This window comes from Diabrotica undecimpunctata, chromosome 10, assembly GCF_040954645.1.
Source record: "Diabrotica undecimpunctata isolate CICGRU chromosome 10, icDiaUnde3, whole genome shotgun sequence".
Classification (NCBI taxonomy): domain Eukaryota; kingdom Metazoa; phylum Arthropoda; class Insecta; order Coleoptera; family Chrysomelidae; genus Diabrotica; species Diabrotica undecimpunctata.
The window spans coordinates 9,253,711-9,275,411 of NC_092812.1; the positions used below are offsets into that span (position 1 = coordinate 9,253,711).

Sequence of the window (21,701 nt, forward strand, 5' to 3'; positions counted from 1 at the left end):
GAGATCGACGAGATGACAGCGTCTTCAAATATATAAGTCTCTGGATCTAGACCTTCTTCTGGCAAAGCGTTCTTTAGTCGTTGGACTAACTCAGCCTTTTTTCCGGTGGAAGCTAATTCTCTGTCTTCAAGATGTCTTCTTAAATTAGTCACTGTCAGCTCATAAATCGTAGCCATTTTCACAATTTATTTTATATTCACTTGTATTATTATTATAAGTCTAATTTATGTTCGATCTCACTCTGACACCATTTGTTGTGAATTTATTAAAAGGTTCAATATTTATAACACTTACGGATTTAATTTATTTCTTTATTTATATTAACTTATCTGACAATAATTTATTATATCCGTACGTACAAATTCGCGAGCGCGGGTCTTGAGTATTAACTGGCCCTCCATATAAAAATGTTGTATTTATATACGAAATCCTGATATACTAGAACAGCATCGAAAGATTGCATTGTCTTGCATCGAAAGATCGAGAAGCTTAGCCGGCTCATTCACCATAATTTTGGTTCTAGACTTCCACCGAAATTTCTACAATAAAACAGAATAATTAGTCATAAAAGTTAGGCCAGTATATTTATCGTAACACTTGCATAATAATTCTCAGCAGCTCATATTTTTCTCCTCTGGTTATGTGACCCAAATACTCTAGTTTTCTTCTTTTTATGCTGTTCATAATTTCTAACTCCTTATTTAGAGGTCGTAGTACCTCAGCATTGGTAATCCTTTGAACCCACTGAATTTTTAATATTCTTCTGTAACACCACATTTCGAACGCTTCTATTTTTCTTATGTGTTGTTTCTTCAATGTCCAAGCTTCCATTCCATATAGTAAGATAGAAAATATGTAACATCTTAGAGCCCTCAATCTGAGATGCAACTGAAGGTCTCTGTTGGTAAGCATTGTCTTCATTTTCACAAATGCTTGCCTTGCAGTTTCAATTCGGACTTTGATTTCTCTGCTTTGGTCATTTTTGTCATCAACCCAGGTTCCCAGATATTTGTATGTTTCTACTTTTTCTGTTTTCTACTTATTTATCTACTACTAATGTACAAGCTGGTAAACTAATAAACCAATTTACTGCAGTACGACAAGTATATATCGGATGGATTCCAGAAAAAAATTACATAAGAACATGTGGATATGAAGAGAAAATATTTGTTTTATGAACTATGACAATTTTTTAATTTAGTTTTCAGATTACTAGCCTTTGGTAGTAATCAGCAAAGCTACTGTATGTTTATGGAAAAAATACTTTACGTTTTCAGTATACCTTTCATCCTAGTTTCGTAATACCGTTAAGCAGAAATACTCATGTAACCTGAAAATTATATGTAAATTATATTTTATACAGTGAATAAATATCAAAATTAAACACGTGTAGATTATGTCAATATTTGCCATCTCAATTTGAAACAATGATATGATTTGCAAACGAATTTTGTAATAAAAGTTAGTAGACGTGTATATATGATTTGCGAAATATGGATCTATTAGCGATGGGATTTTAAAGTTCTATACATCCCTGAGGCATATGTTACGAATACGAAACAGAGAGGGAAGCAATCTATATGTAGTTCATGCCCGAAGCTTCCCATCCGATCTCCCCACATTTCATGGTTCGACCAGTGTTGCTAAAATTTTTTAAATGATCGAAATAAAAATGAGGTGGAAATTTGTTGTTTTCAGAATCCAGTTCTATATTTATATAGATCTTACCTGTCTTAAATATATTACCAATGTAGTTACCGAGACACATATTATTGTTTTATTTTTAATTAGCATTATCTACATTTCTGATCGTTTCAAGTTTGTTACTAAATATAGCTTTAATTGAAGTGAACTGCATAAACTAAAAATAACGTTTCTTCTAGGAGCTCGTTTTTGGTTTTCCACTAGCACTTTTACCAATCTCTCCAATCCCCGAAATTATTTTGATGCTTTATTTTCTTTTAACAATTTCTTCTTGTACTCATTTTCTATGTATTTTTCTTTATTTGCCTACCCCTCTTTTCATAACATATTCAAATTTAGGGCTTGTTTTGTAATGTGTATTTCTGTTTGGTTTTCTAAGGGTGTTGCATTTCCAGTTTTTTTTTGTGCGAATTCTTCATGTGCTAATTCTTACAAAGCCACATTACTCTAATTTAGAAACTCTGTTTAGCAAGAAAATGATGTTAATTTACAGGGTTTCAGCAGTTTTAATATGAAGAGTACACAGCAAAAACGATGAAAGTCACTTTTTTCTTTAAAATGGGTTAAAACTCGATAAAATAGATGAGGGTCTGTTGTATATATTAAACCGGTGTACACAGCAATAAAGCTCATAGTTACGGAATTATTTCATAAACAAAAAATGGTGTACACCGCAAAAACGATGAATGTCACGGGTAAACACAGCAAAAATGGTTAAGGTCAGTATGTGTGCGAGCAGCAGGTGTGCGAGTTAAATGCGCATTAAGCGTCAGTTTGTTATTATTGTGTATTATAAAGCAAAACAATACCAGAGCAATACCTGTTTCGCGTTGAATTGTGTAGTTTTGTGGTGATAAAATGAATATACAAAGACTAAATGAAGAGAACAATAGCAGTGACTCGGATACAATTGAAAAGTTGAATATGGGATCTAAAAAAGGCAATCTTTTGGGCGAGAAGTAGACGTTATGAAAAAACTGAGGTTAGCTTCCCACGAGCTGGGCGAAGACTGTAAATGCTTGAGGTATAAATGTTTTGAAATATTAGATTTTTCTGAACGTAAACTAATTATAAAAAAATTCAATGAAATGGCTTCTAAAAATGAACAAAGCTCGTATTTAACAGGATTAATAAACATGTTATCAATTAAAAAACGTCGCCCAAGACAAAATGAGGAGATAGCCAAATTTCATAAAAAGGCATATTCTTATAAGGTAAGAACTATGAAAGGAAATAATATCATTGAGGTTCCGGTGTGTAGAAAGGCATTTCTGTCCTTGCATGGAATTTCTGGAAGGTGGTTACAAACGATTCAGGAGTCCTTAAAAAAATGTGGCAATTCACCAAAAGACATGAGGGGAATGTACTCACACACCCATTGCACCAAACCTCCTGCTACCTTGGAGGCTGTAAAAAATCATATAAGTTCTTTTAAAGGCAGACAAAGTCATTATAGCCGTAAAAAATCCACTATCTTTTTTTCTACCGGAGAGCCTTAATTTAAAGAAAATGTACAATATGTACACTGATTTAGATGTTGGATCTGTGTCGTACGAATATTATCGCAAGATCTTTAATCATAATTTCAATATTAAATTTGGATACCCTCGAAGCGACACATGCAGTTCGTGCGACAAATTTAACGCAGAGAAATTAAGCTTACAGAGAAAACTTGAAAATACGCCAATGACAGACGGCAAAGTAGAACTAATGCAACAATTAAAAAATTTAGAAATTCAGAATGAGTTACACTTAAGGAAGGCTGAAGTTTTTTATGCTAGAAAGAGAGCAGCAAGAAAAAGAAGCATGAAAGTTACAGACTACGAAAGCATTGCTATGGATTTCCAAAAAAATTTGCCACTACCGAACATTACCACTAATGATGTATATTATAAACGTCAGCTTGCATTTTACTCATTTAATATACATGTTCTTTCTACAGCTGACTCATACTTCTACTGCTACTCGGAAAATATTGCTGCTAAAGGGTCCGACGAAGTGATTTCAATGCTTCACCATTTTATATTTACTCAGTTAGATAAAAAAGTCAAACAGCTTGAAATATTTTGCGACTCATGTGGGGGGCAAAACAAAAATTTCAATATTTTTCGATATATCCATTACGTTGTTGTAACTACTCGAAGACTTGACAAGATCAAAATTACCTTTCCTATAAGGGGGCACTCTTATCTAGAGTGTGATAAGAATATGGGCCTTATCAACCAGAATACTAAAGCTGAGACTATTGCGGACTGGATTAATGAAATTACAGGAGCAAGAGCTAAGCCAACCCCATTTAAAGTTTTTGATCTCGAACAGAGCTTTTTTCGTCAATGGAATAAATATTTAGCCCCATATTACGTAGTAAAATGTCCATTTGCAGTACAGCCAGTTCGGGAAATTCAAGCAGAATCCGTACATCCCAGATATCTAACATATCGTTCAAGCTATAATGGGGCCTTGGAAACTGCAATAGTTCGTAATGCTTTCATCAATCAAACGGAAATGCCAGGACCTGACGAATTTTTTCTTCCAGATAAAAAGTATACAGGTAATGAATAACTGAATTAAGTCTTAAGACTCTTTGTATCAATATGTTTCTCTTTTTTAGAATCCATACCAATCAGTTTGGAAAAATGGGAAAACTTACAGCAATTAAAAACATTTTGTGAAACTGATGGTGCTTCAGAGTTTTATGGTAATCTACCCCACAAATTAACAAGGAAAGCGAAGAAAAATCCTAATGTATTGCATACAGTCATAGAGAGCGACTCTGAGAAAGACGAAGAAAAAGAATAAAGAAATGATATAAATAATAGGACCTCAAAAAACAAGAAAACTGCAGTAATCAAAAAGATAGAAATTGTTAGCAAGCGTAAAAAGGCAGCAATCAAAAAGATGAAAACTGGTTTCAAGGGTAAAAATAAATAAAATAATTATCACAATATAATGTAATGCAATGATATATAATTATTATTATTAGATTGAAAGATAATAATAAGTTAGGCTTAAGTTTGTTATTTTGCATATTTGTGAAATTCCTTTAAAATAGCATAGATTATTAGATCGTTTTTGACAAGATTGTCATGACAACCAACGTTTTTGCGTTGTATTTTTTGTATTTTGGAATTATTTTTTTTTTTAGGTTAAAAATTAAAAGACTTATAAACATGAGGTTTTCACATAATATAATTAAATAAATGTTGCACTAAATGGCTGCTAACTTATTTTAACTAATATTCCTGCTGTAAGTGTATTTTGGTTTCGAAACTTAAAATTCAATTTACCGACAATTAACTTTTAATGACCTTCATCGTTTTTGCTTTGGACTCTTCATATGTAGTTTGTTTCACTTCCAAGTTCTCTTACAAATTCTCAGTAGAATAGAACCGTTTTGAATTTGATCGAAATAAAGATATTTGTCTTATTGATCTTATCATTATTGCTCCTGACATATACGAGTTAATTATATTTAGAATGTTAAAAGTCCTTCCTTTATGTACAGCTTTTATATTTTCTTATGTTTCTTGTAAAAAATTCTTCTTTATTAGAAGAACGGTAAGAATTACTTTTATATATTCCTGTGGACCATATTTTCTTCATTTCCAACGCAACTACCACTAGAATCGAAACTGTACACACACTTATATTTAACTGATATTCGCCGAATTGTGATCTCGCCGTATATAGTTGAACTAGTTGTTATCGATCAGAATTCGCTGCATTGCAAGTCCAAACAAATTTGATTCCGTATTTTTCTGGTCTTGAGAGAATGTATTGGGTAAACTTAATCTGTCTCCTATAAGGAAACAGTTGTTCATTTACAGTCTGTTACATCAAACCAAATAAATCTTAACAGAATCATCTTAAGAGAAACATTTTAAACCGATCTCGCGACATGCTTGCACGAAACAGAGGTTAGGAATCTATCTTCCGCATTTCAGGTACAGGTTCTTGATTAAACTTAAATAAGATAAAAATACATCAAATTCTTCTTCAGTAAAGGAAATAAATACTTTTCGGGCTGATATATTTGAATTTCCATCTTCCTCTGCTAACTTCCGGTTACATTTGCTGCCTTTTTGGTTAGTGTACCTTAGAATTAGGGTACACTTTTTTCGGGGGATATAATGGATTTGATAATTTCTTTGACCGAATATAAATATATATTTGGCTGTAATACATGGCATATTCTGATTGGCAGGAGGTGCATTCTCGCCAACGGTCGGCTATCTAAAAGTTCCTTTCAATTAGAATTCTTGCAGAGTCTAGTGGGTTGTTTCTTGAACGAAGCCTACCTATATACTCCCTAACAGGAGCTTGTTCTTTTGTCAGGGAGAGTTGCCTGGAAAGCCTGGTTTAGTTGGACGTTTAACGCGTTTGGTGTGAGGGTTATTGAGCCACACCGGTGCACAGTACTCCACAACGGGATACACGAGTGCCGGTGCTGTCGACCTAAGTATAGTCGCTAAGGAACCCCATGTGGTATTGCATAACTTTTGCAGAATATTATTTTGTGTTCTGAGTTTTGCAGTGGTCTTCGTAAGATGTTCTTTAAAGCTTAGCGTTCTATCAAGTTCCACACCTATGTATTTAGGGTGTTTAGTGACAAAGTGGATTTTTAATTGGTAGTTGGCCAGTATGTTATTTAAATGAAAGCATGATACTTCCGTCTTGGCGGCGTTGAGCTGCAATCTTCAGCGGCAGAAATATATTTCGAGGGTAACGAGATCGTTTGTTAAAATTTTCTCAGTAGTCTCCGATTGTTTATAGTTCGTAGCAAGTACCCAGTCGTCTGTATATCCCAGCTTCTTTGATTTTATTTCGGGCGTGTTTGCTATATAAAGACTAAAGAGCAGAGGGGCCAGCACCGATCCCTGCGGAAGGCCATTGTTCAATTTCATTTGGGTGCTAGTCTTATCGCCATAATGACTTGGAAACTGTTGCATAGCATTGATGACATCAATGATCTACGTAGTAAGATAGTATTGTACGCTGCTGGTAAATCAATGAACACAGTAGATATTTTTAGCTGCTTTTGAAAGACCGTTTCAACACAGTTAGTCAATGCTAAGACTTGGCCTGTGCAGCTGTGGTTTGGTCTAAATCCTGCTTGTTCCACAGGTATATGTTTGACTAATCCTATTATATAGCAATCTTTCCAAAAACTTACTTTGTAAACCATACTTTTGAAGTGCAATTGGGCGGCAATTTTTTGGTAGATGGTTAGATTTTCCTGGTTTTAAAATGGCGACGATGTTTGCTCTTTTTAGTTGATGGAAAGCATTTCCCGTCTGAAGAATGTCTGAGAAGAACTTTTGCAAGTCATTGCCTAGTAAATCTGTCACTATGCTTTAGAAACTCAGCATGAATTCCATCAAAGCCAGGGGCTTTATCCGTTTTTATTTCATTAAGAGCGTCAGTAATTGCTTCACAGCTGATGGGGTTGGAAGACTCTGTTTCAAGTGAACATGTGGATTTTAAAGTCTTACGGTCTTTTTTAACTTGAGTTGTGTGTAAGCGGTTTTGGGGTGCTCTTGAGGTAGACAATATATGGAACGCCACTTGGCTTGGTGTTACTAGATTAGTTGGGTGGTCGGGTGAGTTAGTGGCTCATAGTTTTCGCAGCAGTGACCGGGCTTTTCTACTCGAGTTTTTAAAATCTAGGTTTTTAACTGTCTCAGTATATTTCCCTCGCCTAGCGGTATCAATGGTGTGAAGCAATTCGTTTGCGATTTCCTGATTTCCTGGAAACCATCCAGGAATTCCTGTAGTTTACGATTTTTGGTGAGAATCAGCCTAAGCATTTGTCAAGAGAATTATTAGAGAAAGCAGGACAGTTAGCTTTCCTGGTGAAACGATCTTATAACTGGAATGATAATGCCGATTTTGATCAGAATAGGGCGGTGCTGGCTATGAGGGAAATCGGACATGACTTCCGCTGGTTCAGTTTCTTGATGCTGATAGAGGTTTGCCTTTGTCATCAGTGATAGGAAAACAAAGATCGGGGTTATACTCCCTCTTCAAAGCTTCAGATCTGAAAATGCCTCTATAGTTGGCATCGAATAGGAGGTGGTTCCCATGTCCTTCTGACTACTATAAAAAATAATGAGCCATTTTGGTCATTGTCCACATCTCATGGTGACTGTTAAAGCAGGAATACCCAAATGTCATCTCCAACTAAGTTTTGATTTTGAACGACCCTGTTTTTTGAATTTCGTTACATTACTGACAAATAACTTTTCTATGTATGTTACAAAAGTAACCAAAAGTGCTTAACGCTTGTTTAAGCTTAAGTTTATTTTCTTCAAATTTGTATTAAAAAAAATAAGATAATGTATATACAAAATTTAAATGTGATATTTATTTATATTTATTATGCATTCCTTATGTGGGAGTGACTAAATATCCAAAAGAAGGAAGGAAGGCTGATTCTAATGACTGATCTAATATTTTTTTTAGTTTTTTAATAATTATTTTTGATATTTATATTTTGCATATGATTTAATTTTAAGTAGATAAATATTTGATAGAATGTACAATAATTGTTATAATTATTTTGAAACTAATTGTTGTTTTTGTTTAGTTCACAGATGCGGTTGTTGGTGGACAGTGGCATGTGTGCAAACACAAGTGACAATGTACTGTTAGTGCAAGTTAGAAATGTAATTGACTTCATGCCTCAACTGAAATACATGTTAAGTGGAATGTTATCTTCGGAGGTAGCGTCAAAAAGACAGAGGAATAGCTAGGAATGGCTGTCCTGGTGTGGGAACTACGGCCACATTGAGTTTTACAACTATTAGTGAAGTGAATTGGGTTCTTATTAATTGATAGTGTTTTGTAACAAATTGTTCCTACAGTGTAATATAGTAATAATACGAAACTATTAAAAGTGAAACATTACGTGAATAACGTATTTAGGTGTAATGTTTTATTTTTTTACGTTATAATGTACATTTTTTTCTTCGAACATTTGTGAACTTTTTTTAAAACATTTCAAACAGATATTTTAAATGGTTTTCACTTATTTTTGCCACTAAAATGTATAAAATTCATAATACACAAACTACATTTAACAAAATTAACTATTTTTGCACACTACTCCTGATGCCTTTTACATAAAAATGATCTTATGTAAGAAAAGAGACTAGGAATTGGCTACAAAATTGTAAAAAAGTATTCCGATCATACAGCAGAAAGTTTGTCATGGTTTTACTTGGAGAAACAATCAAGGTATTTTAAAAGACTGAGCCTATATAAAATGAGTTTTTTGGGTAAACTAGCAGTAACAATAGGCAGTTAAAATATAAAGCTGACTCTGTTACCTTCGTTGTTTACTATAAGACTTAAGAAAAGCAGTTCATAGCTTATAAATTGTTTGGACTTAAAAATTGAATTAATCTTTGCTTCTCTATCTAGGTTTATGTAGCGCGTTGTACCGATTTTAATTTTGTCTACTTATTGCCTATGCCTATCGTATTGCACGAAGTTCTTTTGCTTAACATGAAAGAAAAGAAAGGATAATAATGATAATGCACGTAGACAGTACGATAAAGGATGTTATAGGCGAAAAACAATTTAAATAGTACGGACATTCACTATGAAGTGGAGAAGAAACAATCGCGAATACGCATCTCAAAATTACGATATAACAAAAGTAAAAAGTAACAAAAGATAACACAAACTTACACAAACAAGGACTTTATAACTTCATTCATAGCTAACAGAAAATCGTCGTGATGCCTTCATAAGCCCTGAGTTGTCACTCCTTTACTATCTCTTGTAGCGTCTGTTTTGAACCACCACAGTAGCACTTGAGGATGGTAGCTTACCCTACTTGTTTAAGAATCTGGACATGCGTCATGATATTTGTGAACTCTATTGAGATCTGTCCATCCATGTTTTTCTTAATAGGTGGTTTTTGTGTAATACATGGTAGGTTCTGGATTTGTGGAGATAATTTTTGCGACCATTCCTTCTTTCGAGAAGAGACAACATTGAATTTTGTCCCGGACAGTTGTTTGGCTGTTACTAAAAGTTCGTTTTTTGTTGGTTTGATTGATTTTTTTGTTTGGTCGATTTTTTCTTATTCATTCATTCCTAAGTGCACGTTTTCGTACATTTGGTGCAGGAATACGGCTTAAGACAGGTAATCAGTAAGTCGGGGTAGACTAATGATGCCGGTAATAATTCGCGTGGTATTGTATAGTTATACGTTAATCTTATTGGTGTGAGTGCTGTTTACCCAAAGATGAGTGACATATTCAACTGCTGAAAACACCAGACCAAGGACAGATCGTAGGGTCTCGGCTGAAGATCCCCAAGTAATTTCACGTAGCTTGTCTATGTTCATTCTAATGTGGACTAAAGGCCTTTTTTCAGAACCTATATGTTATAAACTGGTCGTATTGCAGCTAATTGGCTCTTTCTACATATTTTATTCATGTAATCTTCTGGCACTGGTCTAGTGTTAGGACTTCAGGTCGCTCAAGCGCCTCTAGCGAGAATTAATGACCGCTTGCGTAGCCAGGAGCGACGACTTTACAGAAACCGTCGTAAGACCTATAGCCACTGAGCTACGGCTGCCAATAAAGGCCTTAAAGGCACATGGCTTAAACAGTTTCTTTTTTTATTCACTTTTTCTTTCTACTTGTTGGACTTCTACTACTTCTACTTCGACTTCTACTTCTTTTTCTTTGTATGCTGAGTTTTTCCATGGCTTGCTATGTGATTTTTCTTCACTCCTGTCTGTTATCTATTTTCCTCTCAGAACACCTATATTTTTTAGGCGAGGCGATGGCGAGGCCTTAGATGGTCTCGCCATCTAAGTATCTGTGCCTTTACACTTATATTATGTTTAGTTGATTGTATAATTTCTTTAACTTGTCGTTTGATCTTCTCACCCATGACTATCTTTCTTTTCCCAGATGTCCATTAAATTTTGTTAATTTTTTTGTCATTCTCCATGTCTCACTAAAGTATGTTATTATTAAATGTATTGTTATTTTGTATAGTTGTATTTTTACCTTACCTGATTAATATTTGCTTTTCAACATTGTCTGTATCTCGTCTTTAATGTTCTGATACATCAATCTTTCTACTATTTTGAATTGTCCCATTCCTACATCAAGGTTTGTACCAGCTGAGCGCAGTCGCATCATTGTCACTAGCGCCACCTCTTTATATACATCTAGAGGCGTGATGCCAATGATCAACACCATTGCAGCAGTTGGTGTTGTTTTATTACACACCTGTTATATTTATGCAAGCCATCCGCTGAATATGGTTTAGTTTGTTAATCGCCGTTGCCTGTAGCACTTTTGGTACTCAAGCAATAGCTCCGTAAGTTAGCATTGGCCTAATGACAGCAGTGTAGACCCAGGCGATCATCCTGGGCGAAAGACCCAAGTGCGTCTGACCGTTTGTCGACACTGCTCATATGCTCTTTTAGCTCTACCATCTAAGTGTGAGTTCCATGTCAACGTCCTGTCAAGGGTAATACCAAGGTACTTCACCTCGTCAGAAAAATTTAGACCTAAGTTTAGAATCCTTGGGGGTATTAAGCCCGTAATTCTTCTTTTCCTGGTAAAGAGGACCATCTCTGTTTTCTTAGGATTTAACCAGTTAAAATAACAAATAACGTGTATTTTGGCCTGCCTAACTTTATAAAAACAATTATATTTTGAACTGCTTAAGTTGTCAACAATAATGTTGAGTTTTGTTGGTTTAGCGAGGATTTCCTCTTTAATTGTAATCTTGTGATTTCAGTGCTAATTGTTTCCTGCTAGATCTATTTTTTACATTTAATTAAGTAAAAGGCACTTTTATATACCTAATGTATTTCCTATAATGAAATTTATTAGATTTAACTTGAAAAAAAAATTAAGCATCTTAACGGTACACTGCTTTTTACATAGGGTTAGAACAACTTGTTACATACTCACAACGATGATGTTTTGTAAATATATTTCAATTGATTATTTCTCACCATTATAGTTTGTATCTTGTAAATATAGTGTTTTGATATTATATATATATATCTGTAAAAGTCAAGTTTTATGAGTCGTTTATATCTTTTAAATTATTTTAAAAATGTGAGTAACATTCAGATGTTCAACTATTAGTTGGCTCTTATAGTCCCTATTTTAAAAGTGGCATTTCCAAGTGTTCATTCAAACTTAAAATATCTGTATGTATCCTTTACTGTTATTATTTATTTTCAAATAATATATAAGGTTATAGCTAGTTATATGAATGTGAAATGTCCAGGGTAGGGAATTAACATAGATATCCTGATATACAGATTTAAATATCTAAATGTAGATTGTCATTCTTCCGTTTCATTTAGTTATGTACATTTTTTGAGATTTCCGTTGTAAGATCTGATAAAATAGAATCCAAACTTTTTCAAAATCTTGTGTTTGTATAAAACCAGGCAATAACACAAAAAGAAATTTAAAACCATAAATACTATAATTAGAAATTGTTACTGCGTAATATCAATAATTTCATTTACATCTAATATGGAGTATAGGGAATCTAAAGCCATATAACTCATTACGCCATTGTATTAAAAATAACAGCCGATGTTTGGGTAATATATGCTTCTGAAACTATTGCTTGTGGCTATTTCACAATGAATTGTAATAAACAGACATTTTTTATATTTTGACCAATCCGGAATCGTTTTCAAAAAAATTCAGCTCTAGAGGTGAAAACATGGCTGATGCCTTCAAAACTGAGACCAAGTAGGGTAGAGTGCTTCAAGAATGCGCACTTAAGGTTTAATCATGTGTAAAATCCAAACCAATTGCGTTGAAAGTATGTATATTTATTTTTATTTTAGCCAGTTGATGCATAAACAAGAAAATCTTACAACAACTTATAAACCCGCTTTTTACACATTTAGGATTGTAAGATTTCGCATGTAATTTTATGAACATATGTCATATTTATAAGATCCAAAACCTGCGTGGCACTGCACTTTTCATGCCACCATTCAGCACATGATATGCACTTAATCCAGTCTTTTGTGATGAGTTCTTTAAATGTTTCGTTGCATCCTGGACAGCTCCAAATTTTCTTATTAGGCGTTGTTTTTGGTTTTCTGAAAACAGCTTTTTCATTTTTTTGTATCTTCTTTGCGATCTGAGGTTCACATCTGATTTCCTTTTTAAACTCCCTCCCAGAAGCGCTTGCGGTGGTGCTAGGTTATCGCCAACACCCAGTTTGTATTGCGGCTTTTTTTTCTTATTTTCTTTATTCTTCTTTTCTTCAATTAGTTGGTCCTTATATGTATTCATTCAGAGAGATTTTCATAAAACCGCTTACACTGTGGTTCATTAAACTCAATAGCCCTGGCGACGCTAGTAGCGGTGGGTTGCCTCAAACTAACAGCTTTGTGTCGTTTTAAAAATCCACGTAGCCAGCCATTGCCTGCCATTTTTAAAGTTCTATCAAAACGATGTTTTAATTTATTTAAAAAAAGAATGAAAACAGAAAAAAATGTTTTCTATTATAATTATATAGTTGCACAACTCTTCTTTCATTTCTGCTGTTAAAGTAATGTCGTATCTTCCCAGCTGCGTAGCTAAAGTTGTTCTTTTTAGCCTTTTTCTGTACTTACTTTCCGCCATTCCTATAGATTTTGCCACGCTTCTCTTACTTTCTCCATTTTCAACCCTTTTTCTTGCTGTCTCCATAACCACCGGTAGCATAAAGCACGCTGAGAAGTTCGTTTTCTGCCAGACATGCTTAAACAAAAGAAAAAATACGGTTAATCCGTTATAAAAAGAACCTGGTTTAGCGAGCCTACTCTATAATATTAATGACTGCGCACTCTTAGAAAGAGAAAGAGAAGCATAGGGAGGCGTAGAATGTCATGGCTGCGCAACCTGAGAGAGTGGTACGGATCTACATCAAATGAACTTTTCAGAGCAGCCGTCTCAAAAGTCCGAATAGCTATGATGATTGCCGACCTCCGCCCCGGAGATGGCACTTGAAGAAGACTCTTAGAAAACGATCATGTTTTAACAAATGCTAGTGCTGCCTGCTGCAAATCTTGGTGCAAAATTACAAACAACGGTATGATACATACGATTATTCAAAGTTTGTTGGAGGTATGGTAAAATATTACCGCGAAATTCTTACAAACTACAGTTGTGTACAATATCAAAAATTTCAAAATATAATAAGAAAATAGATAAAACTAATTACAGTTACCTAATAACGTTATTATCGGTGTTTATTTGCCTAAACTGCTCAAGTCATCTACAAACACTTCGCTTAATCGGTACAAACTAAAACTTTGTTTATATCAACGACGCACTCCGAAAATCGACGAGTGCGCACTCTTAAAGCACTCTTCCCTAAGTCTAAAATATCAAGTTTTCCATTTCCATCCAGTTTTCCGGATTGGAAATCGAAACATCACAACCAAACAAAACTGGTAATTTTTAATACAACTGTTTTTGTGAGGTTTTTAAGGGAACGTTGAAAAATATAATCCTTTGTTATCGACCTATTCTTAGTGTCTTATTAATTTCAATCTGAGTTACTCAAATAATGTAATTTAAGGGACATATACCTCATCATGTGGCTAGTTCCAAATACTATATAGAAGTTTTTCACTGAGGATGTTCTGATAGGATCGAAACCGTTCTGAACATTTGTAAATCCATTTTGGATAATTTGGGTAAAATTTTTTACCATTTTACAAAAAAGAAGTTTTTACTTCGTTATAAGGTTTTTTACACTATATACAGCCAACCACTATGAATATCCCTTTCAAATTTTAAAACTATTTTCTCTGTGAAGAAATCACGAAAATACATACCTATCACCATTAATAAACATACAATAACTTGTCTTCGTCGTTGACGACCATGTGATTCCGCTTAATAGAATTTTCAGGAATATTTAATTTTTATTTTTTGCAACTTAATAAAAACAAATTAATAATATATATGAAATGTGTTATTGCGCAGACTTACTTTTTGGTGGTTGTTGCTTGGTTTGTCCTGAAATAATTCTTAATTCTCCTGCCTGTGATATGCGCAGAACTACAAATCAGTATTTAAATGACCATTGGACCTTAAATCAATGTAAGATTCAATAATATTTTAGCATTTTATGATCAGAATTACCATACACTTAACACAGTGTCTCATGTAGCCTTTGGAGATACTTAATTAAACTTACTAAATTCATATTTCTTGTGATGCGTGTGGATAGTAAGTTTTTTTTTACAAAATATTTATTTTCGAATTATGAACTTTTGACTTTTGATTGTTTTTCTGTTAATAGTGTGAGATTATTTAGTTATATTTTATATTAGATTTTTGTGATGTAAAACAGCTTGACATGTTTTATTAAGATCTCTAAATATTTTACATTTTTCTAATATTGCAGTTTTTAAGAGTTTGACTTAAGAACTAAACTCTTAAGATTTTGAAGTACTACGTCGTCACAATGTTAGATTTGGTTTGTAATATAAATGAAAACCATAATACGGTTACCAAAGTTTTAAAAACGGGAGTTCTGGGGCTATTTATTTGTTAATTTTTTACGTTTTTAAATTGAATTAATCCAACTGTAAATAAAGAAATTCTATTAAAAAAATTAAGTATTTTGACTAGCCGCAATACAAAAAATTTAACTATATTTAAAACGTATTTCCACTTAAAATAATCTTGATACAGATCTTGCTACAAAATAATAAAATAAGTGCTGTAAATACAGCACCTATAGATCTAAATATTTCATTTCATTATGTAATGCACATTTTCACTTAACGTGATTTTAGGTAACTCTCAAAAAGGTTATAAATTTATATAATTTATTATTTGTTTAGAGATCTTTATTTGACCTGTTTTACAATTACATTTCTTATTAATTAATTTGTAATTTTTTTTAAATTGTATTCTCTTATATAATTTGCATATAATTACTTTATTGATTTTATTTTACCCATAATTATTCTAAATATATTTCTTTTTTATTTTTCCTACTTTTTATCTCCAAAGTTATTTAACTTCTGCTATGTTTATTCAATTGATTTTTTTGTTTATTGTGTTGATATTATAATTTCTCACTATTTACTGTTAATGTAAGTCGTAATAATTTGACTTATTTGGTCCAGAAATGTCCTATCTGGACATTTCTGACCAATCTGCTCTGCCAAAATTGTATTCTTCTTTATTTGTGAGGGCAAGGTGCATCCCGTTCATAGTAATTTCGATTTCCATGTCTAAAATTGTCCTAAATGTGTTAGTATTGATTTTCATATGTGGAGTATATCATTATCGAATGGTATGTTGGTTAATCGGCAAGAAACTGTCCTAAGACGTCCTAGAACAGTTACGCATCGATATACGAACATATCTGAAGGTATAATAGTTTTTATATTGATTTTTTATTATGATTATTATGATTTTTTTCTACTTTATTTAAAGAAAATTTAACTTCTGTAGTAACAATACGATTTTCTATTCTTATCAAGTTTATCAGAAATATATAACTTTAAAGTTCTATATTTCTGTATTTAATTGTTTGGTTCATGTTATTCAGTTTTATCTACTGAATTCTATGAAAACATAATGAAAATATTATCAATGAATTAAAAACCCTTTACTACCTCAAAGCAATTAAATGTCTTCAATTTTAATAAAAGAAATTTAATTAAATACAAATTTTTATGCGGTATACACATATGAGCCATTCAATGTAATGCTTTATCTTTACCCTACACCAATCTCTATACATTGAAATCTGAATAAACAGAAATCCGTTTAACATGGAATTATATGTTTATGTATACAGGGTGTTTCAAAAAGGTATGTCATAATATGTACCTTAGTACAAAAGTGTACACAAAAAAAGTTACAGCTCTTTGAAGTTACAAATTAAAAATTGTTTTTTTGCATTATCTACTAACTTGACATTTTCTAATAAAAATGGACACGTTTCTTTCTTGTTCTGAAAGCATTTTTCATACAAAAGAAACAACAAAATCTAAGCGCACAGAAAAATTTTAAGGGTGTGTGCAGCCCTAAATCCCCCCAAACTTTTGAGTACGTTCAATTCAAATGAATTTTGTGGCCTCATTAGTTTAACACATTATTTTTAAAATTTTTTTGCCTCTTATCACTTTTTTCAAAAAACAGTTTTTATTGAGTTACGGCCATTTTGATTCACCTTTAAAAAATTACGTGCGACTAAATAAATGGCTTAAATGAATTAACAAGTACAAAAAATGTCTATAATCTCTATAAATATAATATTACAATAAATGTTCAAAATGACCACAATTTTCTTCAATACACATTCGGTATCGTATTAATAAGGAAAATCGAATGCGCTGAAAAATCATATTTTTCTGACGAAATTGATTTGCCGCTTTAATTATTCTAACCCTCAATTGTTGTTCGTCCTCTATTGTTACAAAATACACTTTCTCTTTCATAAACCCCCAAAAGCAAAAGTCTATGGGGTTAAGACCTGGACTTCTGGGTGGTCAAGAAATAGCTGCGTCACGACACCTTCCAATCCACCGACCAGGATACTGCCTGCAAAGGTATTCCCGGACTTCATTACTGGAATGCAAAGGAGCGCCATCTTGTAGAAACCACATATTTTGCCTTATTGCAATATTCACTTCTTCCAAATACTCTTGTAAATCGTTTGCCAAGAACTGCAAATAATTATCACCATTTAAATTGTTGGGAAGAAATACTGGGCCTATTAGATTGGTATCCATAATTCCTGCCCAAACATTAACTTTGAAAGTCCTTTGGTGATGAGTCGTTTTTTTGGCGTGAGGATTTTCGTCGGCCTAAATGTGGTCCTTAGGATGGTTTGTTATTCCATTTCTACTGAAGGTAGCCTCGTCGGTAAACAAAATATTTCTAAAAAAATTAACATTTCTAGTGTTTTCCATTAACAACCAATCGCAAAATCCAATCCTTTTAGGATAATCTTCAACCAATAACTCTTGAACCGTTATTAAGTGATAGGGTTTAAGCAGCTGATCCTTCAAACGCCTCCAAACCCTTACGTGAGAAACATTTAGTTGAGCAGCTATTAACCTTGTACTTGTTCCAGGGACTTCTTCAATGATTTCTAAAATGTCTTCGTCTTCGTACCCGTTTTCCGTAAACGACATAAAATTGCATATTAAATATTGAAATCATAATTTAATCTGATCCAACTTACCCAAAGTTAATTGCATATCTGCCATTTCCATATTGATGGAACTATTTGTAATTATTGTATCCGTAGAAACTAATTGTAATTTTGTGGCCAACTAGGAAAAACTAGTTTTTCGAAAAAGTGATAAGAGGGATTTAGGGCTGCACACCACCCTTAGAATTTTTCTGTGCGCTTAGATTTTGTTGCTTGTTTTGTATGAAAAATGCTTTCAGAACAAGAAAGTAACGTGTCCATTTTTATTACAAAATGTCAAGTAGTTTAGGAGATAATGCAAAAAAAAAAACAACTTTTTTGTGTACACTTTGTGTACTAAGGTAAGTTGGATTCAATCAATTTTTTTTTGGCCCCCGAATCCGTGATTTAATTTATGACATAACTTTTTGAAACACCCTGTATATATATATATGTATATATATATATATATATATATATATATATATATGTATATATATATATATGTATATATATATATGTATATATATATATGTATATATATATGTATATATATATATATATATATATATATATATATATATATATATATATATATATATATATATATATATATGTATATATACAGTGGCTCACAGCTTAAATGATGCAGTCGCTACTTAATAAAACTAGCTTGTGTCAGCGGCTCAATATTTATTAGAAAAAAATTACATACTGAAATTAAATTACTATGAGTCTTCTAAAATGGTATAAGCTATTTTTTGGATTTCAGATATACCATATTTAAATAACAATAAATATTTAATTATTTTATGTACGATTTTGATGTCACAGCTAAAATGATGCAGATAAGATAAAGCATTATACAACTTATTAATTTGAAATTTGCGAAGTAAACGTTGCAATAAATTCATATTGTAGTTATTTTTATGTTTAATTTGACATTTCAAAGTATTTAATCGTCAAATAACAAAATTATTCAAGAATGGGTCGCCGAACTACGATTATTGAAAGAAATTTAGTTATTACTCACCATAGAAATGGATATAGCCAAAGAGACATACAAAATGGTAAATAAGTGTACGTCACAGTTCAGCACATTATTGAACGGTACTGAAATGAAAATTGAGTTAAAAATAAATCAAGGTTAGCTCCAAATAATATTTTTACCGATCGTGAGGAAAGATGTATTGTCAGAGAAATAGCAAATAATGGTACAAAAAATGCACCAAAATTGCGAGATGAGGTGAAAAGACAGTTTGGAAAATAATATAACCCTGAAACAATTAGACGGATATTACGAAATAATAACCTACATGGTGGACCTGCTAGAAATAAACCTTTTAGTAGCCATGAAAGTAGTCGTATTAGATTGGTGTTAGCTAGGGAGCACATTAACAAAGATTTGAACTTTTGGAATTCAGTAATATTTGCTGATGAAACCAAAATTAACTTGTTTGGGTTCGATGGAAAAATATCGGCGTGGAGAAAGCCGAATGAAGAACTAAAATTAAAAAATATGAAAGCTACGGTAAAACACGGTGGAGTGATGATGTGGGGGTGTATGTCATCTGCAGGAGTAGGTATCATACATTTTATTGAAGGGAATATGAACCAATACATGTACTTGGATATACTAAGGCAGCATCTTGCCGCTAGTGCTCAAAAATTGGGTATTAATAACAATTACCGGTTTTATCAGGACAACGATCCAAAACACACGTCAGATCAGGTTCGTACTTGGTTGCTTTATAATTGCCGAAATGTCATTAAAACACCAGCCCAGTCACCAGATTTGAATGTTATTGAAAATTTGTGGTTGACATTAAAAAATAAATTAAATAGTGCCCCAATATCAAATAGAAATGAATTGAAAGTAAAAATTACTGAAGTTTGGGACACAATTTCCCCAGAGTACACTAGAAAGTTGGTTGAATCAATGCCAAGACGACTGCAGGCTGTATTTGATAATTAAGGAAGACCTACAAAATATTAGCAATCATTGTTCAATGCATAGAGTTTGTTTTCTTTATTAATTTTCTTGTTTTAAAGTTTGCATCATTTTAGCTGTGACATCAAAATTATACATAAGATAATTAAATATGTATTGCTGTTGTAAGTATGGTATATTTGAAACCCATACACATGAATTATAATTAAACGAGAATTATGACCAACCAACCAGAATAATTAATAATTACAATTGCACAAACAACTATAGAACAAGTAAAAGAATATGTATATTTAGGACAAGTTAAATTAAATAAAGAAAATCAGACCGGAGAAATAAAGAGAAGGATACGGTTGGCTTGGATATCTTTCGGAAAACTTTCCTATATACTAAAAAATAGAAAATACCCCCAATATTTAAAAATAAGAGTCTTCAACCAATGTATACTTCCTGTTCTCACCTACGGTTTTCAAACTTGGACGTTTACAAAGGAAAACATGGAAAAAATAGCAAAGATCCAAAGAGTCATGGAAAGGCAAATGCTGAACATCAGGCTATCAGACAAGATAAGAAATACTTTGATCCGCAACAAAACAAAAGTGACCGATGTATTACCGCAGATAGCAAAACTTAAGTGGAAGTTCGCTGGACATACCGTAAGACAGAAAGACGACAGATGGAATAAGATGATTATACACTGGAGACCATATAGTTACAAACGAAAAAGAGGAAGGCCACAAATGAGGTAGTCAAATGACTTGAAGAAACACGCAGGCCCGAAGTGGATACAAACTGCCTACAATAGAGAGACGTGGAAGGAGGAAGAGGAGGCCTATTTCCAAATTTGGACAGCAAGGGCTGTATAGATAGATAGATATTTGAAACCCAAAAAATAGCTTATACTATTTCAAAAGATTTGTAGTAATTTAATTTCAGTATGTAATTTTTTTTCAATAATTATTGAGCCACTGACACAAGCTAGTTTTATTAAGTAGCTACTGCGTCATTTAAGCTGTGAGTCACTGTATATATACAATATAATTATTCTATAATTATTTTTGGCGATATTTTAAAAAATTATAATAAAAAGCAGGGTCAACACATCAATTTGTACGGAATTCTACATTTTCTAAACAAAAATATAAATATACAGGGTGGTTCATGTAATGCTAGCATTGTCGGTATTTCTTTTACAATGGATGCATTATATTCAAATGAATGCTGAAAATGTTCTACACTTTAATGTTTTCAATCAATTTGTTTTAACTTTGTTTTTGTCATTTTTGTAGCCTGTGTTACCTCTTTTTTCTTTTTTTACAAACATTTTTTTAATGGTGAATGTACCTATATCAATTCCAGATTGCTGTAAAGAGGTCGTTCCCTTTTCATATTTCTATCATCCCAGTTTTTGAAAGTGATAAAGGATTGATACTAACAGTTGATTGATTTCAGCTAAGGATACCTTTGAGCTTGTCGGTGAAACTTTCTGGTGGGCGCATCTTTAAAGATAATATGGTTATTCATATTTGTATTTTGGCAGCAGATCTTTAAATGATTATAAAACTTTGTCATTTAAATGGCAATAAGCCACAATTAAAGGTTAAATTATTTTATTGACGTTTCAATTTCCACTTCGGAAATCGTTCTCAAAATACAAACATGAGTAAATTAAATAAATTTTGTTTTTTTGTTACTTGGTGAAAAATCTTCTGAAAAAATAATTTAATTTTATCTTACTCATTTATAATGACATTTTAGACATAAATTATACATTTTAAAGTAGACAACTTTAAAATAATATTGCCAATATTGTTGAGTTAAAAAACGGATAAATAAGATAATAATAAAAAAATAAAAGAAACGGATGCTAAAAAGAGAAAAA

General features: G+C 32.6%; 2 protein-coding genes across 2 annotated transcripts in view; both read left to right on the plus strand.

The window, feature by feature from the left end:
• Positions 1-18,301, plus strand: part of LOC140452223 (uncharacterized) — a 365,408-nt gene extending 347,107 nt beyond the window's left edge. Inside the window, exon 4 of the mRNA XM_072546348.1 lies at positions 8,291-18,301. Within this exon, the coding sequence (XP_072402449.1) occupies positions 8,291-8,456 (166 nt within the window). The 3' untranslated portion in view covers positions 8,457-18,301. The remainder of the gene's footprint in view (positions 1-8,290) is intronic.
• Positions 3,196-5,039, plus strand: LOC140452225 (uncharacterized). The gene is made up of 2 exons (XM_072546349.1): positions 3,196-4,255; positions 4,316-5,039. Exons 1-2 carry the CDS (start codon positions 3,214-3,216, stop codon positions 4,501-4,503), a joined length of 1,230 nt encoding a protein of 409 aa, XP_072402450.1. The 5' UTR covers positions 3,196-3,213; the 3' UTR covers positions 4,504-5,039.
• Positions 18,302-21,701: the final 3,400 nt, after the last annotated feature.